Source organism: Oncorhynchus mykiss, chromosome 25 (assembly GCF_013265735.2).
Source record: "Oncorhynchus mykiss isolate Arlee chromosome 25, USDA_OmykA_1.1, whole genome shotgun sequence".
NCBI lineage: Eukaryota > Metazoa > Chordata > Actinopteri > Salmoniformes > Salmonidae > Oncorhynchus > Oncorhynchus mykiss.
The window spans coordinates 12,659,532-12,687,209 of NC_048589.1; the positions used below are offsets into that span (position 1 = coordinate 12,659,532).

A 27,678-nucleotide genomic window follows, 5' to 3' on the forward strand; every position below is an offset into this window, starting at 1 on the left:
GCTGTAACGTAACAAAATGTGGAGAAGGGGTCTGAATACTTTCCGAATATACACACACTCTCTCTTTCTCTCTCTTTCTCTCTCTTTCTCTCTCTCTCTCTTTCTCTCTCTTTCTCTCTCTTTCTCTCTCTTTCTCTCTCTTTCTCTCTTTCTCTCTTTCTCTCTTTTTCTCTCTCTTTCTCTCTCTTTCTCTCTCTTTCTCTCTCTTTCTCTCTCTTTCTCTCTCTTTCTCTCTCTCTTTCTCTCTCTCTTTCTCTTTCTCTGAATCCCCATCTCACCTGTCTCTTTTCTCTGTGCCAGCTGGAGGAAGAGGCTCTGACCAATAGGGCAGCAGCAGATCCAGAGTACTCACCCCAAGGCCAAAGCCTGATTGGATAGAGGACTGCCACACTCAGGGAGGTGAGGGATCAGTCCACCGGTGTTTGACCCTTCCCTGAGCCTCTACCCCCTAGCCCTTTCTCCTTTTCTATTTTATGTTTTAAAATATGTTTTTTTTTCACATTTTACAAACATAATACATTAATTTATGTAAATGCTAATATTCACATCCATACATGGGTTCATAATTAGGCTTCTTAACATGATTTACATATTTCTCCTTTTCCATTCCTCTAGGTGGTGCCATGGTGCCTAGTGCTACTTGTTTTAGTAAATCCTAAAAAACATGAGTTCAAGGGTTATGACTGCGCAATTACTGTTTTACCATGTCATTTTAAAGTAAATACTGGGTCATTTCTGTACTGTAAACTGAAATGCTACACATCTAATTTTTTTTTCTTCAGATCTACGGAAGTAACTAATACCTCCTCTCTCATGCTCTCTTCCCAACATTTGTTTAATGGCGACAGTGATGACTGAACCTCGTCCTCTTCAGAGAACCTCCCTGATGCCACTCATACCAAAGTCTCTCCTCTCCCTCTCAGTGAGCGGCTGGACTGTAAGATGACCATGTCTCTATTTGTTCACGTCCTCTGAGAATGTCAACCTCCCCTTGATCCACCAACATTTCACAAATGCAAAATGACAAACGCCTTTAGTGTAGAGGTTATTCATGGGATGAATATCCTCGTTATAGTATTCCGCTATGATCATGGAAATGGTTGTATTTAATCACATTTGGCATTTATCATGCCGTTATGCCTATAAATCCTATCTTCATTTTATTCTGACTTATGGGCAATTCACGATATACTTTGTTTTACAATTAAAGGTCAAATACACTGCATTTCAAACAGTCAGCAAGAATCTAATGAATTCGGGGCTTGTGAAGTTATACCTAGGCTAAATATAAGCCTTCTACAACCACAAGACCCGCTAATATTGTTTAACCTGCTTTTTGCAATAATCACTGATCTGGCCTTGTAGTCTATGAATATGCCCTTTTTGTTACAGTTAACCCGAACCATGCATAATGTATAACTTCTTGTAGCAGGCATTATAGAAAATTAACACTTGTCTCATAAACAATCTCTCTAGCACAAGCCCACGTGCTACTGAGTAACCAGCTAATCTTTATATTTCAAGTTTAGCCAACTTGGATCTATTTGCTGACAAAGTAGAACAGTTTGTTCTACCTTGTTATGAACACACCCTTCTGTCCATCTCCTAACTGTTTGAACGGCATGCTAGCCTGTCAGATATTGAAATCAAGTGGTCTACCTTATTTCTCAAAATGAGAATGAATATTACTGCACATTTCTAAAACACAGACTAGACAGCTAATATAACAGTCTTTGGCTAAAATGCTGCTAGAGGTATGTGGTACTGCAATGCAGCGCATGACAAACTGAGCATTCATTTTCCAAAATATATACTCCTGTTTTAGTAGTCTGCTCTCGTGCAATTTGAGGAGTTGAGACTTAAAAGGGTATCTTTAGAGGTTAACTTATCCTCTATTACAGTAAAAAAATACTATCTCAATATCTTTCGGGGGTTCATATGACTGATTCTGTTGGACCAAACCGCAAATGCAAATAGTGACTAGCAAGTTGAAACCACTTGTCACAGAGTGAATGAAGTGATCTCTCGTGTGTGTGTGTGTGTGTGTGTGTGTGTGTGTGTGTAAATGTTAAGGTGCACAGTCACAGCAGATGGAGCGAAGAAAACGAGACCAAAAAGGCATGAGAACAAGCGGACATAAACGCTCATAAAAATAAACATGATACTTTTTGTGATACAGGCATTTGGAATATCGCGCAAAAACACTAATTCGAGTTAATTCAATATAATCGCCCAGCCCTACTTGATATATGTAGGAATATAGCAATATCCTGTCCGAGAAGGGTTCTGTGGTTCAATATCAATTGTCTTGAATTGCATCCTCTCCTATCCCCCAGTTTTTTTTCCTGATGGTGCATATGAAGGAAAGGAAACAGGGAGAGGAAACCACTTTAGAGTACTGAGATGCGCCCTGAGAGTTTGTTTCAGGCGTAGCTGGGGTGGGCTCACATTCCCCAACACCAGGCAGAAGCGATCAGCTCAGTGCTGATGCGGTTAATCTGGGGCTGGGTTAATCTGGGGCTGGGTTAAATAGAGCAGGGTGTAATCTTTGCATGCAAAGCTAATCCCCCAAACTGAGGGGAAAATCAATATTGACATAAGGAGGTGACTGACACTATAAAGCGGGTTACCTATGCGTGCCCGGCTGAAGGTTGTCCCTCCAGGGCTGCTGTATGTTGTTGATACTACAGTAGTAATACAGTGTGGTTTTGGAGTGATAGTTAATGTAAGGCTACTCATCAAGATGAGCTGGATTTTAGAGTTTAAACCCTGGTGGGTTGTTTGGATTGTGGTTCATTAATTGTTCGGAATGTGGTTCATTAATGTTTTGTGTATAAGAGTTGGGTCAATATCCTATTTATTCAGTAAAGGAAGTTTAATTTCAATTAAGTTTTAATAGTTTGGTTTTTTTTTTTAGCATGAGTGGAATTTAATTTCACCTCCTGAAATAAACTGAATTGATCTACATTTAATGATGTACGGTTGAAGTCGGAAGTTTACATACACCTTAGCCAAATGCATTTAAACTCAGTTTTTCACAATTCCTGATATTTAATCCTAGTAAAAATTCCCTGTCTTAGGCCAGTTAGGATCACCACTTTATTTTAAGAATGTGAAATGTCAAAATAATAGTAGTGAGAATTATTTCAGCTTTTATTTCTTTCATCACATTCCCAGTGGGTCAGAAGTTTTACATACACTCAATTAGTATTTGGTAGCATTGCCTTTAAATAGTTCAACTTGGGTCAAATGTTTGGCGGTAGCTTCCCACAATAAGTTGGGTGAATTTTGGCCCATTCCTCCTGACAGAGCTAGTGTAACTGAGTCAGGTGTGCACAGGCTTTTTCAGTTCTGCCCACAAATGTTCTATAGGATTGAGGTCAGGTCTTTGTGATGGCTACTCCAATACCTCGACTTTGTTGTTCTTAATCCATTTTGCCACAACTTTGTAAGTATGCTTGGGGTCATTGTCCATTTGGAGGACCCATTTGCGACCAAGCTTTAACTTCCTGACTGATGTCTTGAGATGTTGCTTCAATATATCCACATAATTTTCCTACCTCATGATGCCATCTATTTTGTGAAGTGCACCAGTCCCTCCTGCAGCAAAGCACCCCCACAACATGATGCTGCCAGCCCCGTGCTTCACGGTTGGGATGGTGTTCTTCGGCTTGCAAGCATCCCTCTTTTCCCTCCAAACATAATGATGGTCATTATGACCAAACAGTTCTATTTGTTTCATCAGACCAGAGGACATTTCTCCAAAAAGTATGATCTTTGTCCCCATGTGCAGTTGCAAACCGTAGTCTGGCTTTTTCATTATGGTTTTGGAGCAGTGGCTTCTTCCTTGCTGAGCGGCCTTTCAGGTTATGTCGATATAGGACTTGTTTTACTGTGGATATAGATACTTTTGTACCTGTTTCCTCCATCTTCACAAGGTCCTTTGCTATTGTTCTGGGACTGATTTTGTGCTTTTCGCACCAAAATAGATTAATCTCTAGGAGACAGAACGCTTCTCCTTCCTGAGCGGTATGATGGCTGCGTGGTCTCATGGTGTTTATACTGGCGTACTATTGTTTGTACAGATGAACGTGGTACCTTCAGGCGTTTGGAAATTGCTCCCAAGGATGAACCAAACTTGTGGAGGTCTACGATTTATTTTCTGAGGTCTTGGCTGATTTCTTTTGATTTTTCCATGTCAAGCAAAGAGGCACTGAGTTTGAAGGTAGGCCTTGAAATACATCCACAGGTACACCTCCAATTGACTCAAATGATGTCAATTATCCTTTCAGAAGCTTCTAAAGCCATGACATCATTTTCTGGAATTTTCCAAGCTGTTTAAAGGCACAGTCAACTTAGTGTATGTAAACTTCTAACCCACTGGAATTGTGATAAAAATGAATTATAAGTGAAATCTGTCTGTAAACAATTGTTGGAAAAATTACTATGGTCATGCACAAAGTAGATGTCCTAACCGACTTGCCAAAACTATAGTTTAACAAGAAATTTGAGGAGTTGTTGAAAACAACTTTTAATGACTCCAACCTAAGTGTATGTAAGCTTCCGACTTCAACTGTATGATGGTTTTTGGTTGCCTGAGGTATTTGTACCAGAAGTTGCATCAGCTTTGTTTTTGTTGATTTTATGTCACACTGATCAATGTGCTCAAAGTTTATATATATATTTATTTATATTAAATCTGCTTCAAATGAATGTTTACTATTTGACTAATCATTGCTATCCTCAGAATATCTTGACTGGGAAGAAATGCACAGCACAATCTCACACACCACTAGTGATGGGGGGGGGGGGGGGTGTTACTGTTACGTATCGGGATATTATTTTTGATGGTATTTTTTTGACCATTTTGCCATTTTTATTTTATTGCTAGTTGGCTATACCCACATCAAAACTCCAGTATTTTTCATTCATAGCTTTTTCTACATCTTTTTAAATGGAGCCAATTTGTTTTCAGCACTTTTATTTCCATGACTGATCAACACTTAAATATGGCTCTTCTCCCAGACATACGGTTTGGGAGATATGTTTGGAACATCGAAAAATCATAGTATTGAATCTCAATACATATAGAATCGCAATACAAATCATATTGGTACCAAAGTATCGAGGCAATTCCCAGCCCTACACATCACAAGTTTCCATCATAGGCTGTACTGCCTATTGTCGAGTAGGCTTACAACTGCAATAAATAAATACAAATCATATCGTGGGCTTTAGGCCTACTCACACATTTTACCTCGGGTGTGCTCTCCACATTACTGTTTGTTTACCTTACATGTTGGCATTGGGGTGATGGCTGTAGGGGATGGGAATTGTTATCTATATTCTGCAGCCTATTATGCAACCATGAATATAACATTGGACATGTTAATTATATTTTTTATTTCTCTATGATATATATATATATATATCAATTGAACTGATCGATAATTTTGCATAATGCAATCAGTTGGCTCTTATTGCTCTGCGCGCTCTCACTCAAAGCGCGCGTCCGGGAATAGATAATTGAATGGATTTACAGGCACAGCAGCAGCGAGAGAGAGGTGCTTATGTGTGTATTGTAACTGGAATAAACAGCGGCGAAGAGCACTGCAGATCAAGCAGAATTCCAATTGAAGGTGAAGTTTAGCTTTTTCTATTTGTGTGCAAACGGGCTTGAAAAATTACATGTTTCTACGAAGCGTTTGCTCGTGTTATAGCTTGGAAGATTTTGTCACTGACTGAATTTTTTTTTTTTTTTTTAGAGGTACAGTAGCGAAACGTTTTAATAGCTGCTACGTCACCATATCACGTTTGCGAGTTAGGTTTCGTATACAATGTAAGAATTACGAAAACAATTATTTCATTCCTGTCAACAAAAAAAACAAATGGTAGCGTTAGCTCAGCTAGCTAACGGTAGGTGTTCGACTCGGGACACGTTGGGGAGCGAGCTTTTAGGTCAGGAGATTGTCAGAATTGTCTTGGGGCTAGCAGTGATGTCTTTGGCTAGATAGAAAAACAATGTTCCACTGTATGGTTGCATTGTATTTTGTAGGTATTAACCGGCGTATCTAACGTTACGTTATTATACACTCACTGAGGTTGCTGTATAGATAGATATACAGCTTAAATTGCATTTCTTTGCGACACCAGTGACATAGTCATCAACCCGTGATACGTAACATGACGAGAGCATGTTAGTTGCCCGGCCAACCTCACACCACCGTGCGGCTAGGGGTCGGCATCTGTGGTCAGTTTGCAGGGGTTAAATTCTATTGAAAAGAGTGGATATTCAAGAAGAGGAAACATGCTTTGCTGGGCATAATAGATTGACTCGACTGGAAGGGCGTGTGCGCAGCTGTTTAGTAGCAAATGAACGCCCCACAAACAAGGTTGTACTGCAAAAATTAATATAAATTGCTCTGTACAGAAACCATTAGCGACATTGGACGACTGACACCTGCAGGCCTGTATACCTAGGTGTGTGTCGTAGACCTATTGGACAGTATCATGTTGAACATTTAATTAAGTGACTAATCCAATCCTGACAAATGTATTTCCTAATAAATCACTGAGTGTACAAAACATTAAGAACACCTTCCTATTATTGAGTTGCAGTTCTTGACACACACCGGTGTGCCTTGCACCTTCTATCATACCCCTGTAAAAGGCACTTCATTTTTTTTCTCACCTTTTTTTAACCAGGTAGGCCAGTTGAGAACAAGCAAAGCAAAGCAGTGCGACACAAACAACAGAGTTACACATTGGATAAACAATCATACAGTCAATAACACAATAGAAAATCTTTATACAGTGTGTGCAAATGAAGTAAGGAGGTAAGGCAATAAATAGGCCAATAGTGGTGGAGCAATTACAATTTAGCAATTTACACGAGTGATATATGTGCAGATGAGGATGTGCAGGTAGAAATACTGGTGTGCAAAAGAGCAGAAAAACAAATATGGGGATGAGGTAGGTAGTTGGTTGGATGGGCTATTTCCAGATGGGCTGTGTACAGCTGCAGCGATCGGTAAGCTGCTCTGACAGCTGACGCTTCAAATTAGTGAGGGAGATAGATACAAGTCTCCAACTTCAGTGATTTTTTATTTTTTTTAATTTTTTTTGCAACCCTTTACAGTCATTGGCACCAGAGAACTGGAAGGATAGGCGGCCAAAGGAGGAGATTGGGGATGACCAGTGAACTATACCTGCTGGAGCACATGCTACTGGTGGGTGTTGCTATGATGACCAGTGAGCTGAGATGAGGCAGAGCTTTACCTAGCAAGGACTTTCGATGGCCTACAGCCAGTGGGTTTTGCAACGAATATGTAGTGAGGACCAGCCAACGAGAGAATACAGGTCGCAGTGGTGGGTAGTATATGGGGCTTTGGTGACATCTTTTCTTGCCCATTCACCCTCAATTGGCACACCTACACGTCTCACGGCTTTAATTATTATTTTTTTTTTTGCCTGTCTCCTGCCCATCATCTACACTGATTTGAAGTGGATTTAACATGTGACATCAATAAGGGATCATAGCTGTCACCTGGATTCACCTGGTCTGTCTGTCATGGAAAGAGCAGGTGTTCCTAATGTTTTGTACAGTGTTGCTGTAAGCCTATGTTTAACTGTTTTCACCCTTATCAATAACCTAGAAGTAGCTTAGATGTTTCAATTGAAAATGTAATACATATAAGTGACTAATAATAATGTAATAACTACAGCATTATGTCTATTGAATCAGATATGTTGAAGATCTATGGGGACTTGTGTAAATGAGAGATGGGGATGCTGTTTTTCAACTCCCTGGCTCTTGTCACTTATACACATTTTAGAGGACTTTCTTGCCACTTGTCTTACCATTCTTTTGTATTTGAACTTGTAGGTCTTGCTTGACGTGTTACTCGGCCGTTGGACGTTCTTTGAAGAAACACTGAAGACTTTCAATAGGCAGTTTCTCATTTTATTTTGTTGGAGAGAAGAACAGAGGACCATAGCTGTGCTGGAGGTGGGGGGGGGGAGACGGTGGAACATCTAGGCTGATGATTTCAGCCCTCCAGCGGGTACAGACCCAGCAAGAGAGGGCCTGGAGGAGAGAGCCTGGCTGTGTGGATCCCGTTGCCAGGCAGGGTGCATTCTCTGGGGGATGGAAGCAGCAGGACTCCCCTGTGAGCTCCACAGATCTCCAGGGTGTGATTGTGTAGAAGAATAGCCCCGCTGTTCTCTAATCCCTCATCTCCTCTCTTCATCCCTCTCTCCCCCTACCCTGCTTTGTGAATTGAGGATGAGTGTGAGGTGGGACTCACACAGAGACAGGGTCATGTCTAGGTCACTCTTCCTCCTCTTCTTCTGGTCTCTCTGCTCACCCTGTCTGTCTATCCATGCGGAGACAGCAGAGAGCCACAGTACGTTTACCTGTGAGCCAATAGGACTACGGATGTGCCAGGACCTGCCTTACAACACCACCTTCATGCCCAACCTCCTCAACCACTACGACCAGCAGACGGCCGCGCTCGCCATGGAGGTACTGACTACAGCTGTGTGTGTGTGTGTACCTGACGGTCTTTGAGTTTGTGTATGTGCTTTGCTGTTGCTCCAAAGGGATCCTGCTTTCTGAATAGAGAGTGATATGAGGTTGTAAGTTGAGCGTTTGGGCTGACATAGAAACCAACCGACTCAGATTACTGGCTGTTCTGTCCTTCTCTTTTGTGACAGTCTTCAGAATGAATGAGCAAGGATAGGTTGTTAACGTCAATAGGTTAGTGGCCTTACTTGTACTTATTTCTCAGCATATTTCTAGGCTGACATATATTTTTGATTTGTAATAGAGTTTTGTTTCTGTCTGCTGTTGCTTGGAGTGCATGTGTAAGGCAGTATTTTCTGATTTGATGACTCGTGTCTGCTAGTCATTACGTTTTAGAGTGCCATTACAGTATGTTAACGTGATGGCGTACAGTTGTATCTCCACCCTTTTAATCATGCCCTCATCTGTTTTGTTACCCATCGCCTTAGTACACGTGTATAGCTTCCAAAAAACATCTCTACCTGTAGCTCTTAATCTTTGGCCTTCTTTTATGGCCTCTCAATAAATCTAGTTGTAGCATAATGAGGATGACATTACTCATATTTTGCTGCAGCAAAATCTGGTACAGAAATTCCCAGAACAGCTGTTCCCCATTTTCAGATTATTTTGCCCACATCAGAATCAGCCGAAACCATCACAGGGAAGAAAAAAAACCATGCTGTGCTTTTTTTTTCTGCTTATTCAATCATTGAGCATTTTTGTTGAATTTTATCAACATATATTGTGAGAATTTAAATAAACATCTGTTGAACTTTATTTAACCTAGTAAAGAAGTAACCTAAGCCCTACCCTTCAGCCCCGGAAGGCAGCTTTACAAAATGCAGTTGTTGCAACAGGAGGAGCTGCAATGTGAGACTGTGCTAGTTCTCACTCCCAGTCACTCTGGCAGCATCAGTGGAGGGGTTCTGGTTGTGAGAATCCGCAAAGGAAATTGAATAATATCCCTCACCGGACACTGGCTATACCCGCTCTGATTCATTGTGTGTGTGTGTGTGGAGAATGCCACATACTTAGACTAACACAGAAGCATAGATAAAGTAATGCCTCTTGCCGCAGGAAGCTGCTTCATCATGTTTTACATGAACAACAACAGTCATTAGCAGGCAAGATAATCCATAGTGACTCCTAGCCGACACAGCCTGGTCTCTCTCTCACACACACACACACACACACACACACACACACATAGAGCCCAGTCAGCAGCACATGGTTTCCCTGAGGGGACTGAGCCCTGGTGTTAACCGCACCATGCTTCACTATTACCATGCCTCAGCCATCTGGACAGAACATCATTTCAGCTGTAAACCAACCTACTGTATTTTCCTGTGTGCGCATGCGTGTCTGTGTGGCTGGCTTACATCTGTCTCACAAAACCCAGTGTAAGCCATGCCTTTAGTGAACCACATCCAATTACTGCAACAGAAAGCATGTTATATCAAGTAGAGCTGTAGCCCTGGCTGGTACAGGGCTACTTTTGTATGTTTCTATGAGGCCTTGGTACTGTGCTGTTTCCTGTGTGATTGACAACAGGTTCAATGGTGCCAGCTGACATTATTCACCAGTGCTAACTAGCCACTAATCTGCCCCACCGCCCCACAATGGAACGATTGATTTTCAGCGCAGAATGATTCTCCCTCACCCGATACTGCAGTCAATTAAGCCTGGGGGGGAGATGGGAGAGAAAGGGAAAGGGCTGTAGTGAAAGAGGGAAAGAGTGTGTGAATGGGCAAATTAGCTCTTGAGTCACAACAGAGCACCCAATGTAAGCACCCACGAAACTCCCCCTTCACACACGTGATGACATCACTCTGGGGCTGGTCTGGTCTGACAATTTTTTAATGAATAATAAATCCAATCCATTATGTAGTGGCACCCCCTTTCCCCTTTTAACCCTGTACAAGAGAGAGGTAGATGAGACCTGAGCTAAGGAATTCACTACCTGAGAGAGAGGGCAGGAGGTAGGATGGAAGACTGGGAGAGTATGTGTGTGTTTTTAATGTAAGGGAGCGGGTGAGTGGGATTGAAAGAGAAAATGTCTGACTCTGGCAGAGTGCAGTGTGTGGGAGGTCTGTCTCTACCAGGGCCCCATGGTGGAGGTCTTTTCTGTGTTTGTCTCTCTCCCAGCATGGGATCCTGGCTGTCTCTCAGCCCCAGACTCTACTATGCTGATTTAATCAACTACACTAAAACCTGGGACCACCACTGGGCCATCACATCCTCCAAAACACACAGACACAATGTTACTGGGCCCTGTTGGTTGGCACGGCTGCCGATGAATTGGGTGATTACGTCATTCAAAGTCTGTCGGCGAAAAGAAGGGAAGCCTTTAGTATTTAGTCTTAAAAGTCGTAATTATTTTGCTGGTTCTATAGAGCGTTGTTGAAATGCAGAGAAACAATCAGAATAGCAAAGCATTTCCACCCACAGCCTTCACCATAGACAGACAGTTTGGTGGGATAATGCCAGTTAGCCTAATGTAGTGAGGGGAGTAGTCTATCCATGCATCCATCCATCCATCTATACTGTGTAGGCTAGTAGTAACTTAATGCTAGCTGGTAGCTATATCCTATATGGTGATGGTGACTTATCCTCTGTCAGCAGAGTGCAGAGTAGAGCTGAGCAGCCCCCTGTTAAAAATAATGCATCTATGTATGGATAACCTACAGTGCATTCGGAAAGTATTCAGTACTGTTTTTCCACATTTTGTTTCGTTACAATCTTATTACATTGCCCCCCCACCAATCTACACACAATACCCCATAATGAAAAAGCAAAAACCACTTGCAAACATTTCTAAAAACCTGCTTTCGCTTTGTCTTTATGGGGTATTGTGTGTAGATTGATGAGGGTGGTAATGTTATTACGATGTGGAAAAAGTCAGTGGTCTGAACACTTTCCGAATGCACTGTATATACCATATATATGATATACTGTGTGTGTACACGCGTGCACGCACACTTACTACAATTCAAAAGTCTGGGGTCACTTAGAAATGTCCTTGTTTTTTGAAAGAAAAGCACGTTCTTTTTTTTCAATTTAAAATAACTTAAAATTGATCCAAAATACAGTGTAGACATTGTTTATGTTGTAAGTGACTATTGTAGCTGGAAGCAGAATATTTTTTAAATGGAATATCTACATAGGCGTACAGAGGCCAAGAAACTGAAGATCTCGTACAACGCTATGTACTTCACAGAACAGTGCAAACTGGCTCTAACCAGAATAGAAAGAGCGGGAGGCCCCGGTGCACAACTGAGCAAGAGGACAAGTACATTAGTGTCTAGTTTAAGAACCAGATGCCTCACAAGTCCTCAACTGGCAGCTTTATTAAATAGTACCTGCAAAACACCAGTCTCAAAGTCAACAGTGAAGATGTGACTCTGGGATGCTGGTCTTCTAGACAGAGTTTCTCTGTTTAGTGTCTGTTCTTTTTCCAATGTGAATCTTTTATTTTCGTTGGCCAGTCTGAGATGTGGCTTTTTCTTTGGGATGCTGGCGTTCTAGGCAGAGTTGCAGAGTCGCCTCTTCACTGTTAACGTTGAGACTGTTGTTTTGCGTAACAATGCTTCAAGGGTGACTTGTCTATGTGCAGAGGGTCCCTGGTTCAAGTCCAGGTTGGGGGGAGGGAGTCTGATCCCATATCCTACACCTCCCCTCTACCTTTTTCATGCCTCTCCTAGAGAAACGGTTAGAGGCCTCAGGAATACTTATGTCTCCTTAATGCTCGTTGTCTGTGCAACATGAGACAGCGGATGGATTATAATCCCTTACAATGTGTGACATATCTTCACATTTAGTGGTGCTATCACACTGGCCAGCTAATTCAACTATTTGGTTGAGGAAAAGGGGGTACACCACAATAGTGTCGCAAATATATAGTAATATAGGGTTTCGACATACTATGGTTACACATATGGTTAACATATTATGGTTACCATACTATAATTTATGCAACCTTGAAAGGCAGGCATCAACATGGCCGAATGAGAGGCTGTCAGCAATATATAGAAATCGCTTTCTATGGGCACAAATCTTTTTCTATGACTACAAGTCACTTTCTACCGTGATAACTTTTTTCTATGTGAGAACTTCGTCTTTTTCTTGTCGTCAAATCCCTGCCAAAAGTCAGGTGGCCAAAGCGCTTCCAAATATGAAGTTGCAGGTTTGCCATACCTTTCATGTTTGCGCATATCTTTCCCATGTACAAAACTTTATGGAAGTCATTTTACTTAAGGACCTCGATTTACAGATACAAATCAAAAGCTGTTTGTTTGTGGATTGGTGATTTACATTTGGCATGATATTGATCCCATACATAGAGGAGTAGGAGTTGTGATGGTGCTTTGCTGGTGAAACTGTCTGTGACTTTATTTACAATTTAAGGCACACTTAAGCAGCATGGCTACCACAGCATTCTGCAGCGATTCGCCATCCCTTCTGGCTTAGTTCCACTATCACTTGTTTTTCAAGAGGACAGTGACCCAACACACCTCCAGGCTGTTTAAGGGCTATTTGATCAAGGAGGAGAGTGATGAAGTGCTGCGTCAGATGACCTGGCCTCCACAATCACCCGACCTCAACCCAATTTGAGGGGGTTTGGGATGAGTTGGACCGCAAAGCTAAGGAAAAGCAGCCACCAAGTGCTCAGCATATGTGGGAACTCCTTCAAGACTGTTGGAAAAGCATTCCAGGTGAATCTGGTTGAAAGAATGCCAAGAGTGTGCAAAGCTGTCAAGGCAAAGGGTGGCTACTTTGAAGAATCTCAAATATAATATATATATTTTGATTTGTTTAACACTTTATATCGGTTACTATATGATTGTTTTGTAGAAAATAGTAAATAAAAACCCTTCAATGAGTAGATGTGTCCAAACTTTGGAACACAATGCAAATCTTCTCAATGCAGCTCTAGTCAGAGGAGAATGACGCTGTTATAGAAAATGCTAAGAGGGTGTAAATGGTTCATTTTGGTGTCGCAGTTTTATGTTCAAATTCACAATGATCAGGGTCAGGATCTTTAAAAGGTAGGCTAATCATAGATCTGTGCTTAGTGGCCGCTTCTGTCTATGTTGTATTGACTGGAATATAAGGCCATTGTAACAGGGGGAGTAGTTGATATTAGTCTTGTATAACAGAATGGTGTATGATGCAGCCCAGATTAGGGCTGGCACCATTACCGTATAATCGTGTTACCGACGATTGTGGATGAATACCGTCTTGAAAACAGTCATAAGTCACCGTTTTAGAAATAATTTAAAAAATATATATTTAACAGCTGACTGAAGACTGGACGGCCGGGCATTTGTGCGGTTGAGTTAGTTTCCAAGGTAACATGGACTCTTTACAACGTGATGAAACTGAAAGCAAGGTGTTGTAGCAAATTAGTCTTTGGTTGCCTAGACAATGCCCCCTCCCCCCTGCAGCAGCACACGCAGTCAGGAGCGGAGGAGAGGAGAAAATGTGCATCTTTTAAAATTCGAAATATTATAACGGTGACCTCGTTCATTTCGCTGACCAATAACCGTCATCCAAAATTCCATGACTATCACAGCCTTAGCCCAGATGGCGGTGTGCTGTGACAGTAGCTGTGTGGGTGGTAGTTGTGATTGAGTGGGTCTCTGGGTGTGACTGTGGAAGGGATGGTACTCATTGTACACCGTGATGGCTGTGGTGTATACACACTGTTTATAGCCATCTCTTTCTCGCTCTCCGACCATCTATCCCTCCGTAGGAACATGTTTTGATTGCCTCTCCACAGCGGGGGGTGTGTGTGTGTGTGTGTGTGTGTGCGCGCACACACACATGTGCCCTCTGACCTACAGCAGGATGAGGACCATCAGAAGCCTCATTGTCAGATTGGTCTGTTTTCCCCTCATCACCTGTTACCATGGTACCCAGGGAGGAAATGCAGAGTGATGAATGCCAGGAGGGGGGTGAGTGGGTAGAAGAGATGTTATAAGAGGGATAGAGTTGAAGTGAGGAGTGTGGAGTGGAGGAATGGAGAGGAAGGGTAGAAAATGTATTTATGGGAATGCCAGGAATAGATGAGGCAAATGAGGGAGGAGGGTAAGTGGTCATGTGCTGGAATGTCAGGAACTGCTCTTGTCTGATCTGGACTGGGTGAAGGAGGGATGAATGAATAAATCAAATGAATAAATGACTTGGAAAGAGGGAGTGTGGGAGAGGGCTGTCTATTATTCCCTCTTTTCAGGAAGGAGGAGTGCAGATTAAGGAGAGAACAGTGTTTGTCCTCCTGCTCTATTCATGGCCAGATCACTCTTTCTCTGGAACGCGTGAGAGCGGAAGGAGAGGGGTGGCCCATGGACAATAAGGTTAAGGAACGAGAGCAAAAATGATTGGAGAATGGAAATGGTTGATGGAATGGGAGGGAGAAAGAAACGGTGCTGAAGGGTTTGGGTGATAGAGGAAATGAGTGACTGAGAGATGCAGCTGTAGGGTATGGATGATGAAGAGAAAGAGGAGAGATGGACAGATGAAATGGAGGAGGGGATGTGATGGATGGAGAGCGAGAGAATGGGTGATGGAGAAAGGGCTGACAGTGTTTGACACTGTTTGGGCTGCAGGCTGGAATAGAGGTTTATATAACTCCCACAAAATGTCTGAGTAAGACTGGCTTTCTTTTTAAAAGGTGTATTGGCCTTTAAAGATGCAGTCCGCAAGTTCTCTGTCCCCTGTGGCAACGAGAGACCACAAACACAGCCGACCCAAAAACAAAACACTACAAAAACAAAGCTTTTTAGACACTACTAATTGAACCCGTTTGTCTTCTTGGGTTTTACAGGCAGGTACAGTCCTCCAGTAGCGGCAGTAGACATTTTCTAAACAAAAATCAAACGTAGCAGTAATGTGGCTCATTAGTATCTAAATCCAGTAAGCTCTCTATCATAGCGGGTGGTCTCGGCTGTAACTCAGACCCCGTGGTCTTAAACCATGTGTGGGTGTGTGTTTGCGTGTGCCTGTGTGTGAGCCCCAGCACCATGTGATTGCGGTCTGAATGTTAGTGCTCAGTTAGTATGTGAAGTGTGAGCTGTCACCATCACCAGAGTTGCGTTGGGGCGGCAGGTAGCATAGTGGTTAGAGCGTTGGGCCAGTAACCGAAAGGTTGGTGGATCGAATCCCAGAGTTGACAAGGTTGAAATCGGTTAACCCACTGTTTCTAGGCCGACATTTTAAATAAGATTTTGTTCTTAACTAACTTGCTTAGTTAAATAAAGGTAAACATTTTTTAAATAATAATAATAATTTAGGCACAGTAAGACCAGTCACCTGACCTGACTACTGGGCCATAGTACAGAGGGATAATCACACTGCTAATGACAGCTTTTGGAAGTGAGCTGCTGTGTGTTTGTGTGGGGGTCTCTGGCAGGGACAGTGCTCGGTCGGACAGAGGATGCAGGTTCTCACATTCTAAACACTCCAATCCCTTTGACTCCCTAATCCACAGGGAAAACAGCCATTCTTTTCTCTTTCACTCCTTCATGTTCTTCTTTAAGCCAGAAACATTATACAGAGTTTTTGCAGAATTTGCAAACTGGCTGTCCTACTGTCACCCTCATCTTCAATGCACGCACACACACACACACACACACGCACACACATACACGCACACGCGCACACACACACACACACACACACACACACTGCTCCCTGAGACCCACTTGTGCAACTTATTATCTGGGGCCAGAAGCCCCACCCAACTCTTAAGGCGTCAGCATGCTTCAGTTTGGCTGTCGCCTAGCCGTACCGAACTAGTGTGCTCGCATACTCCCTTAAAAAATCTTTGCTTGAAAAATGAGAAAAAAGCAGCAATAGTACCATTTTTCCATTTTGAGATGCCATAGCCAGTATACATTTCCTCAAAGTCAGAATTAATCTACACAGAACTAAAATATGAATGCAACAATAATAATAGCCTTTTTTTTTTTTACTACCGGTCACAAGTTTTAGAACACATACTCATTCAAGGGTTTTTCTTTATTTTTACTATTTTCTACATTGTAGAATAATAGTGAAGACATCAAAACTATGAAATAACACATGGAATCATGTAGTAACCAAAAAAGTTAACTTCTCTAGGGTAGGGGGCAGCATTTGGAATTTTGGATGAAAAGCATGCCCAAATTAAATAGCCTGCTACTTGGGCCCAGAAGATGTGATATGCATATAACTAGTAGATTTGGATAGAAAATACTCTACAGTTTCCAAAACTGTTAAAATGGTGTCTGTGAGTATAACAGAACTGATTTGGCAGGCTAAAACCTGAGAGAAATCCATTCAGGAAGTCGTTTTTTTGGTTTTGTAGTTTTCTATTCAATGCCATTACAGTATCCATTGACTTAGGACTCAAATTGCAGTTCCTATGCCTTCCACTAGATGTCAATAGTCTTTAGAAATTGTTTCAGGTTTGTATTCTGATAAATGAGAGAGTAAGACCAGTCTGAATGAGTGGACCCTACCGTGTCACAGAGCTTTTTCATGCACAATCCCGAGAGTGCCTTTCTTGTTTACCTTTTATATTGATGACGTTATTGTCCGGTTGAAATATTATAGATAATTTAGGCTAAAAACAACCTGAGGATTGAATATAAACATTGTTTGACATGTTTCTATGAACTTTACGGATACAATTTGGATGTTTTGTCTGCCTGTTTTGACTGCGTTTGAGCCTGTAGATAACTGAAGAAAACATGCAAACAAAACGGTTTTTGGAGGTTTTTGGATATAAAGAGACTTTATCGAACAAAAGGAACATGTTTTCTGAGTGCAACCATATGAAGATCATCAAAGGTAAGGGATTAAGGGCCTCCCGGGTGGCGCAGTGGTTAAGGGCGCTGTACTGCAGCGCCAGCTGTGCCATCAGAGTCCCTGGGTTCGCGCCCAGGCTCTGTCGTAACCGGCCGCGACCGGGAGGTCCGTGGGGCGACGCACAATTGGCCTAGCGTCGCCCGGGTTAGGGAGGGCTTGGTCGGTAGGGGTGTCCTTGTCTCATCGCGCACCAGCGACTCCTGTGGCGGGCTGGGCGCAGTGTACGCTAGCCAAGTGCACGGTGTTTCCTCCGGCGCATTGGTGCGGCTGGCTTCCGGGTTGGATGTGCGCTGTGTTAAGAAGCAGTGCGGCTTGGTTGGGTTGTGTATCGGAGGACGCATGACTTTCAACCTTCGTCTCTTCCGAGCCCGTACGGGAGTTGTAGCGATGAGACAAGATAGTAGCTACTACAACGAAATTGGGGAGAAAAAGGGGTAAAATAAAAATAAAAAAAAAGGTAAGGGATTAATTTTCTCTATCTCTATTTGGCTGTTTGTAATGATTTGTCTGCTGGGCTATGTTCTCAAATAATCGTAAGGTATGCTTTCACTGTAAAGCATTTTGAGCTGGTTGGATTCACAAGAAGTTAATCTTTAAAACTATGTTTTGTTTTCTGAATTTTTATGACTATTTCTGTATTTGAATTTGGCGCTCTGCAATCTCACTGGTTGTTGGCCAGGTGACCCTGGAGACGTGAAACAAGTCAAAATATATTTGAGATTCTTCAAATAGCCACCCTTTGCCTTGATGACAGCTTTGCACACTCTTGGCATTCTCTCAACCAGCTTTACCTGGAATGTTTTTCCAACAGTCTTGAAGGAGTTCCCACGTATGCTGAGCACTTTTTGATTGCTTTTCCTTCACTCTGCTGTCTGACTCACCCCAAACCCCCTCAATTTGGTGGAGGTCGGGGGATTGTGGAGGCCAGGTCATCTGATGCAGCACTCATCACTCTCCTTCTTGGTAAAATAGCCCTTCCACAGCCTGGAGGTGTGTTAGGTCGTTGTCCTGTTGAAAAACAAATGATAGTCCCACTAAGCTCAAACCAGATTGAATGGCGTATGGCTACAGAATGCTGTGATAGCCATGCTGGTTAAGTGTGCTTTGAATTCTAAATAAATCAGACAGTGTCACCAGCAAAGCACCCCCACACCATAACACCACCCCTATGCTTTACGGCGGGAAATACACATGCGGAATTCATCCCTTCACCCACTCTGCTTCTCACAAAGACACGGCGGTTGGGACCAAAAATCTCCAATTTGGACTCCAGACCAAAGGACAAATTTCCACCGGTTTAATGTCCATTGCTCGGGTTTCTTGGCACAAGCAAGTCTCTTCTTATTAGTGTCCTTTAATAGTGGTTTCTTTGCAGCAATTCGACCACGAAGGCCTGATACACACAGTCTCCACTGAACAGTTGATGGTGATGTCTGTTACTTGAACTAATGTTTCCCTCAATCTTGACTAGTCTCCCAGTCCCTGCCGCTGAAGAACATCCCCACAGTATGATGCTGGCACCACCATGCTTCACCGTATGGATGGTGCCAGGGTTCCTCCAGACGTGACGCTTGGAATTCAGTCACTTTTCATCAGACCAGAGAATCTTGTTTTTCATGGTCTGAGAGTCCTTTAGGTGCCTTTTGGCAATCTCCAAGTGGGCTGTCATGTGTATTTTACTGAGGAGTGGCTTCCGTCTGGCCCCTCTACCATAAAAGCCTGATTGGTGGAGTGCTGATGAGATGGAAGAACCTTCCAGAAGGACAACCATTTCCACAGAGGAACTCTGAAGCTCTGTCAGGGTGACCATCGGGTTCTTGGTCACCTTCCTGACCAAGGCCCTTCACCTCCGATTACTCAGTTTGGCTGGGTGGCCAGCTCTAGGAAGAGTCTACGTGGTTCCAAACTTCTATTTAAGAACGATGGAGGCCACTGTGTTCTTGGACCTTCAATATTACAGAATTTCTTTGCTACCCTTCCCCAGATCTGTGCCTCGACACAATCCTATCGATCCTGGTTTTTGCTCTGACATGCATTGTCAACTGTGGGAAGTTATACAGACCGGTGTGTGTGTTTCTTTCCAAATCATGTCCAATCAATTGAATTTACAACAGGTAGACTCCATTCAAGTTGTAGAAACATCTCAAGGATGATCAATGGAAACAGGATTCCCCTGATCTCTAAAATTCGAGTCTCATAGCGAAGGGTCTGAATGCTTATGTAAATACGTTTTTTTTTTTTTGTGATAAATTTGCAAAGATTTCTACAAACCTGTTTTCACTTTGTCATTATGGGGTATTGTTTGTAGATTGGGGGGGAGTATTTAATACATTTTTTAATAAGGTTGTAATAAAATTTGGAAAAAGGAAAGGGGTCTGAATACTTTCCAAACACGGTGTCTATACACAACCTTTCAAAAGTTTGGGTCTCTAAGAAATGTCCTTGTTTTCCATGAAAGCATACATTAAATTAGTTGCAAAATGAATAGAAAACGTTGACCAGGTTGTAAAGGATTATTTTATTAAATAAAAAAAAATTGTCCTTTGCTTTTGTCAAAGAATCCTCCACTTGCAGCAATTACAGCCTTGCGGACCTTAGGCATTCTAGTTGTCAATTTGTCGAGGTAATCTGAAGAGGTGAAACCATGCTTCCTGAAGCACCTCCCAGAAGTTTGATTGGCTTGATGTGTACTTCTTACGTACCATACGGTCAAGCTGACTGTGCTGGCCACTACATTATAGACAGAATATCAGCTGACTGCTTCTTCCCTAAATAATTATTGCATAGTTTGGTGCTGTGCTTTGGGTCATTGTCCTGTTGTAGGAGGAAATTGGCTCCAATTAAGCGCCATCCACAGGGTATGGCATGGTATTGCAAAATGGAGTGATTTGCCTTCCTTCTTCAAGATCCCCTTTACCCTGTACATATCTCCCACTTTACCACCACCAAAGCACCCCCATACCATCACATTGCCTCCACCATGCTTGACAGATGGTGTCAAGCACTCCTCCAGCATCTTTTCATTTTTTCTGCATCTCACAAATGTTGTTCTTTGTGATCCGAACACCTCAAACTTAGATTTTTCTATCCATAACACTTTTTTCCCAATCTTCCTCTGTCCAGTGTCTGTTTTTTTGCTACTTTGCCGAGAAGGCCAGCATCCCAGAGTCGCCTCTTCACTGTTGATGTTGAGACTGGTGTTTTGCGGGTACTATTTAATGACGCTGCCAGTTGAGGACTCTGTTGTGACCGGGGCCTGCCACTCCTCATTTTATTCTGGTTAGAGACAGTTTGTGCTCTTCTATGAAGGGGGTAGTACACAGCATTGTACGAGATCTTCAGTTTCTTGAATATTTCTCACATTGAATAGCCTTCATTTCTCAGAACAAGAATGGACTGAGTTTCAGAAGAAAGGTCTTTGTTTCTGGCTATTTTGAGCCTGTAATCGAACTGACAAATGCTGATGCTCCAGACACTCACTTTGTCTAAAGAGGGCAAGTTTTATTGCTTCTTTAATCAGAACAACAGTTTCCAGCTGTGCTAACATAATTGCAAAATTATTTTCTAATGATCATTTAGCCTTTTTAAAATTATAAACTTGGATTAGCTAACACAAGATGCCATTGGAACACAGGAGTGATGGTTGCTGATCATGGGCTTCTGTACGCCTATGGGGATATTCCATAAAATAATCTCCTGTTTCCAGCTACAGTAGTAATTTATATCATTAACAATGTTTACACCGTACATTATTTCTGATCAAACAGGTTGGAAAATTCCAGAAAATGATGTCATGGCTTTAGAAGCTTCTGATAGGCTAATTGACATCATTTGAGGCAATTGGAGGTGTTCCTGTGGATGTATTTCAAGGCCTACCTTCAAACACAATGCCTCTTTTCTTGACATCATGGGAAAATCAAAAGAAATCAGCCAAGACCTCAGAAAATAAATTGTAGATCTCCACAAGTCTGGTTCATCCTAGTACGCAAGTATAAACACCATGGAACCACACAGCCGTCATACCACTCAGGAAGGAGACTCGTTCTCCTAGAGATGAACATACTTTGGTGCAAAAAGTGCAAATCAATCCCAGATCAACAGCAAAGGGCAGTGTGAAGATGCTGGAGGAAACAGGTACAAAAGTATCTATTTCCACAGTAAAACGTGTCCTATATTGACACAACCTGAAAGTCCACTCAGAAAGGAAGAAGCCACTGCTCCAAAACCGGCATTAAAAAAAGCCAGACTACGGTTTGCAACTGCACATGTGGACAAAGATCGTACTTTTTGGAGAAATGGTCTGATGAAACAAAAATAGAACTGTTGGTCATAATGACCATCGTTATGTTTGGGGAAAAAAGGGTGAGGCTTGCAAGCTGAAGAACACCATTCCAACCGTGAAGCACGGGGGTGTCAGCTTCATGTTGTGGGGATGCTTTTCTGCAGAAGGGACTGGTGCACTTCACAAAACAGATGGCATCATGAGGTAGGAAAAGGATGTGGATAGGTTGAAGCTACATCTCAAGACATCAGTCAGGAAGTTAAAGCTTGGTTGCAAATGGGTCTTCCAACTGGACAATGACCCCAAGCATACTTCCAAAGTTGTGGCAAAATGGCTTAAGGACAACGAAGTCGAGGTATTGGAGTGGCCATCACAACGCCCTGACCTCAATACTATAGAAAAGTTGTGGGCAGAACTGAAAAAGCCTGTGCTAGCAGGAGGCCTACACACCTGACTCAGTTACACCAGCTCTGTCAGGAGGAATGGGGCAAAATTCACCCAACTTATTGTGGGAAGCTTGTGGAAGGTTACCTGCAACGTTTGACCCAAGTTAAACAATTTAAAGGCAATGCTACCAAATACTAATTGAGTGTGTGTAAACTTCTGACCCACTGGGAATGTGATGAAAAAAATTGAAATAAATCATTCTCTCTCTCCTATTATTCTGACTTTTCACATTCTTAAAATAAAGTGGTGATCCTAACTGACCCAAGACTGAGTTTTTACTCGGATTAAAATGTCAGGAATTGTGAAACTGAGTTTAAATGTATTTGACTAAGGTGTTTGTAAACTTCAGACAAACACAGTGGGAAGAAAAAGTATGTGAACCCTTTGGAAATAGCTGGATTTCTGTATACATTGGTCATGAAATTTGATCTGATCTTCACCTAGGTCACAACAATAGACAGTCTGCTTAAACTACAAACGATTTTACGTTTTCATGTCTTTATTGAACACCGTGTAAACATTCTCAGTACAAGTATGTGAACATTTTTTATTTAATTTAACTGGTTGACCCTACTTTGGCAGCAAAACCTCAACCAAACCTGTTCTGTGGTTGCGGATCGGACCTGCCCAATGGTCAGTAGGATTTTTGGACCATTCCTCTTTACAAAACTGTTTCAGTTACTGCTTTCTTGAGGTCATGCCACAGCATCTCAATCAGGTTGAGGTCAGGACTCTGACTGGGCCACTCAAGAAGGTGTATTCTCTTCTGTTGAAGCCATTCTGTTTTTGATTTACCTCCGTGTTTTGGGTCGTTGTCCTGTTGCATCAACCAACTTCTGTTGAGCTTCAATTGGCGGACAGATGGCCTAACATTCTCCTGCAAAATGTCTTGATAAAGACATTTATCTTGGGGCGGCAGGTGGCGTAGTGGTTAGTGTTGGGCCAGTAACCGAAAGGTTGCTAGATCGAATCCTAGAGCTGACATCTGTCGTTCTGCCACTGAACATGGACGTTAACCCACTGTTCATAGGCCGTCATTGTAAATAAGAATTTGTTCTTAACTGACTTGCCTAGTTAGGTTAAATTAAATAAAAAAAAGTTGTAAAAATACACTTTCATTTTTCTTTTGACGATAGCAAGCTGTCCAGGCCCTGAGGTAGCAAAGCAGCCCCAAACCATGATGCTCCCTCCACCATAATTTACAGTTGGGATGAGGTTTTGATGTTGGTGTGCCATACTTTATTTTTTTCTCCACATATAGGTTTGTGTGTTCTTTCCAAACAACTCCACTGTAGTTTCATCTGTCCACATAATATTTTGCCAGTAGCGCTGTGGAATTAGCAGGTGCACTTTTGCAAACTTCAGATGTGCAGCAATGTTTTTTTTGGACAGCAGTGGCTTCTTCCGTGGAACACCATTCTTGTTTAGTGTTTTACGTATCGTAGACTGGTCAAGAGATGTTAGCATGTTCCAGAGATTTCTGTAAGTCTTTAGCTAACACTCTAGGATTCTTTACCTCATTGAGCGTTCTGCGCTGTGCTCTTGCAATCATCTTTGCAGGACAGCCACTCCTAGGGAGAGTAGCAACAGTGCTGAACTTTCTCCATTTATAGACTATTTGTCTCACCGCGGACTTGAACATTAGGGCTAATCTATGGATTTCACATGACTGGGAATACAGATATACATCTGTTGTTCACAGATACATTAAAAAAATAGGGACGTGGAACAGTAAACCAGTCAGTATCTGGTGTGACCACCATTTGCCTCATGCAGCGCGACATCTCCTTCGCATAGAGTTGATCACGCTGTTAATTGTGGAATGTTGTCCCACTCCTCTTCAATGGCTGTGCTAAGTTGCTGGATATTAGCGGGAACTGGAAAACACTGAAGGTCACGTCGATCCAGAGCATCTCACATGCTCAATGGGTGACATGTCTGGTGAGTATGCAGACCGTGGAAAACTGGGACATTTTAATCTTCCAGGAATTATGTACCGATCCTTGGCGACATGGGGCCGTGCATTATCATGCTGAAACATGATGTGGTGGCTGAATGGCACAATAATGGGCTTCAGGATCTCGTCACGGTATCTCTGCATTCAAATTGCCATCAGTAAAATGCAATTGCGTTCATTGTCCATAGCTTATGACTTCCCATATCATAACCCCACCATGGGACACTCTGTTTACAACATTGACATCAGCAAACCGTTAGCCCATACAACGCCATACACGTTGTCTGCCATCTGCCCAGTACAGTTGAAACCGGGATTCATCCGTAAAGAGCACACTTCTCCAGCTTGCCAGTACCCATCGAAGGTGAGCATTTTCCCACTGAAGTCGGTTACGACGTCGAACTGCAGTCAGGTCAAGACCCTGGTGAGGATGACTAGCACACAGATGAGCTTCCCTGACATGGTTTCTGACAGTTTGTGCAGAAATTCTTCAGTTGTGCAAACCCACAATTTCATCAGTTGTCCGGGTGGCTGGTCTCAGACAATCCCGCTGGTGAAGAAACCGGATGTGGAGGTCCTAGGCTGGCGTGATGACACGTGGTCTGCGGTTGTGAGGCCAGTTGGATGTACTGCCAAGTTCTCTAAATTGATGTTGGAGGTGGCTTATGGTAGAGAAATTAACATTCAATTATCTGGCGGACATTCCTGCACTCAGCATGCTAATTGCACACTCCCACAACTTGAGACATCTGTGGCATTGTGTTGTGACACAACTGCACATTTTTAGAGGCCTTTTATTTGCCCCCAGCACAAGGTGCACCTGTGTAAGGATCATGCTGTTTAATCAGCTTCTTGATATGCCACACCTGTCAGGTGGATGGATTACCTTGGCAAAGGAGAAATGCTCACTAATAGGGATGTAAACAAATTTGTGCAACATTTCTGGTATCTTTTATTTCAGCTCATGAAACATGGGACCAGCACTTTACATATTGCGTTTATTTTTGTTCACAGAATAATCATCTGTCATTGCTTTTGATGTTTTTGCCAAGTTGTGCAATTTTACATCTAAGATGTTTGGTGCAATATTTCTCAATAAAAACAAATTGAATGAAAAGGACTCATCTCTTGGTCAATGACAAAGAACTTATTGAAGTATCCATACTGTTGACCAATCACCGACGAAGGGGTGTAGACTTCGGCCCCGAACTTCAGCTTGCCTCCGGGAAACATGCCCAAACAGCCGGAAAAACCCTTACCCAAGTCTAAAACAAACAAAAACATCACAAAATGTTGTCTTAATATATATATACACAAACTCTTACGAAATGTTTTGGATGGGATGCAAGCAGACGTCTTTACAACTACCTGGGGAGGAGGGAGAGCAGGAAAGAGAGCAGATGACTGAAGGTTTATAAGAAGGGAAAGCTGTAAGACAGATGAGAAATTCAACAGAGAGCGAGGGAGAGCTATATTTCTCTGTCTTGAACTTAGACATATTTCATGTTAGATTCTCTATCTTGTGTCTTCTGTATATGTCACGTCCATGTAACAATAAAGATGTCTTAAAATTAAAGGGATTTATCATTTTGGGGGTAAACCGGTTTCAGAATACTCTACTCATCATAATCCCCTTTTTAGAGCTGGAATGGAACAAAAGCCTGCACACCCTGTGGCACTCTCCTGGACCTTGGGCCAGGGATGGCCACCCCTGCTCTAAAGTGTTCCCCACCATCCCTAATCCAAAGTTTTGTGCAATCACCCAAGGCTTGTTTTAGGGGCCTTAGCTTTTGAAGTGCTCTGACTGTAACAGCAGAACAAAAAAGTGCCACACAAATAAAACCCAACTCGACATGAATAGAGGTTTGATCGCCATTCTTATCCACCTCCTTTGACGGCACAATCAAACCACTTAATGTCAATGTTCTCGGGCAAGTCAGCCTCTCAGACCCCATTAGACTCACTGGGCCACGTCAGATGGAGGAAAATGTGTCACTGGAGGAGAGAGGGGAAAGGGGGCCAGACACCATGCAAGCACAAACTCACAGGGGTAAAAGAGACCACAGTGCACACACACACAAAGTGGTAGCGGGAGAAACTGGTCACACACACATGAGAACACACTCATGCAGAAATAGGCCACTCAGCTGGCCGGTGTAACACAGTCGTGCAGAACGAGCTGTGCTGGATACTGCTGCCCCAGGCTCCTGTTAGGCCATGGCACTCAATAGGAATGGAGAGTGTGTTTGGATGCATTTGTGTGTGTGTGTGCACAGTATATCACAGTGAAGGCCTTTTCAAAGTGAGGCACTTTCTCCTTCAGCTGCTCTGATAGGTAGAGCAGGATAAGGCCAGCTGAACCCTCTGACACACACACACACACACACACACAAATGCTTATGCTTATACACACACTCACCATCTAGGGGTGTCTGTTTGTGGTGCCAACATGCTCAGCTGTGAGCTTCGACCGTAAACCCAAGCTCACTCGCTCTAACTCTCTCACACACACACACTTGCATTTCCGCATTAACAAGAGCTCACCATATGACATTGACTGTTTCTGTGTGTGGTTCAGTCAGTGAGGTTGTTGTGATGGTGTGTGCTGGGGTGTGCTGTTACTGTCTTAAACATGTCTGGGAACTCATGCGTCGCTGCACCCATTTGCGGGTGGGACTTTTTTTCTGGCATAAAGATCTTGAGCGCACCAATCAAGAACGATCAAAACAGACTCCAAATAGGGCAGGGAGGCCAACGCGTGCACACACACGGGTGGGAAGTTCTCTAAGTGCAGTGTTTTATTTCTCTAAATTTGTCTCGATTCATTACCGTCACATACTGCCTGAGCAATACTCATCGCTTCACAACCCACTAGCCTGAACAACTGGCCTCCTTTAGGCAACACAGTTACAATGGACAAGGATTGGTATGACATATGTAAATGTGATAAGTATTCAGACCCTTTACTCAGTACTTTGTTGAAGCACCTTTTGGCAGTGATTACAGCCTTGAATTGTCTTGTGTGATGCTACAAGCTTGGCACACCTGTATTTGGGGAGTTTTCCAATTTGTTCTCTGCAGATGCTCTCAAGCTCTGTCAGGTTGGAAGGGGAGCGTCGCTGCACAGCTATTTTCAGGTCTCCAGAGATGTCCGGGCTCTGGCTGGGCCACTCAAGGACATTCAGAGACTTGTCCCGAAGCCACTCCTGCATTGTCTTGACTCTGTGCTTAGGGTCGTTGTCCTGTTGGAAGGTGAACCTTCACCCCAGTCGGAGGTCCAGAGCGCTCTGGATCAGGTTTTCATCAAGGATCTGTCTGTACTTTGCTTCGTTAATCTTTCCCTCAATCCTGACTAGTCTCCTAGTCCCTTCCTCAGAAAAACATTGCCATCGCATGACGCTGCCATCACAATGCTTCACCGTAGGGATGGTGCCAGGTTTCCTCCAGATGTGATGCTTGTCATTCAGGCCAAAGAGCTCAATCTTGGTTTCATCAGAGCAGAGAATCTTGTATCTCATGGTCTGACAGTCCTTTAGGTGCCTTTTGGCAAACTCCAAGTGGGCTGTCGTGCCTTTTTACTGA

General features: G+C 42.8%; 2 protein-coding genes across 8 annotated transcripts in view; both read left to right on the forward strand.

Moving 5' to 3' along the window:
- Positions 1–3,097, forward strand: part of LOC110505366 (keratinocyte-associated protein 3) — an 11,704-nt gene extending 8,607 nt beyond the window's left edge. For all 5 annotated transcript variants that reach the window (XM_036962277.1, XM_036962278.1, XM_021584547.2 and 2 more), the window contains 2 exons: positions 301–399; positions 849–3,097. In XM_036962277.1, coding sequence (XP_036818172.1) covers positions 301–378 — 78 coding nt within the window. In that variant the 3' untranslated portion in view covers positions 379–399; positions 849–3,097. The remainder of the gene's footprint in view (positions 1–300; positions 400–848) is intronic.
- A 2,394-nt stretch (positions 3,098–5,491) lies between these two features.
- LOC110504192 (frizzled-3) overlaps positions 5,492–27,678 on the forward strand; it is a 36,301-nt gene continuing 14,114 nt past the window's right edge. Inside the window, exons 1-3 of one of the 3 annotated variants that reach the window (XM_036962280.1) lie at positions 5,492–5,639; positions 7,139–7,229; positions 7,886–8,524. In XM_036962280.1, coding sequence (XP_036818175.1) covers positions 8,285–8,524 — 240 coding nt within the window. In that variant the 5' untranslated portion in view covers positions 5,492–5,639; positions 7,139–7,229; positions 7,886–8,284. The other 2 variants (XM_036962279.1, XM_036962281.1) reach the window with 2 other exon arrangements.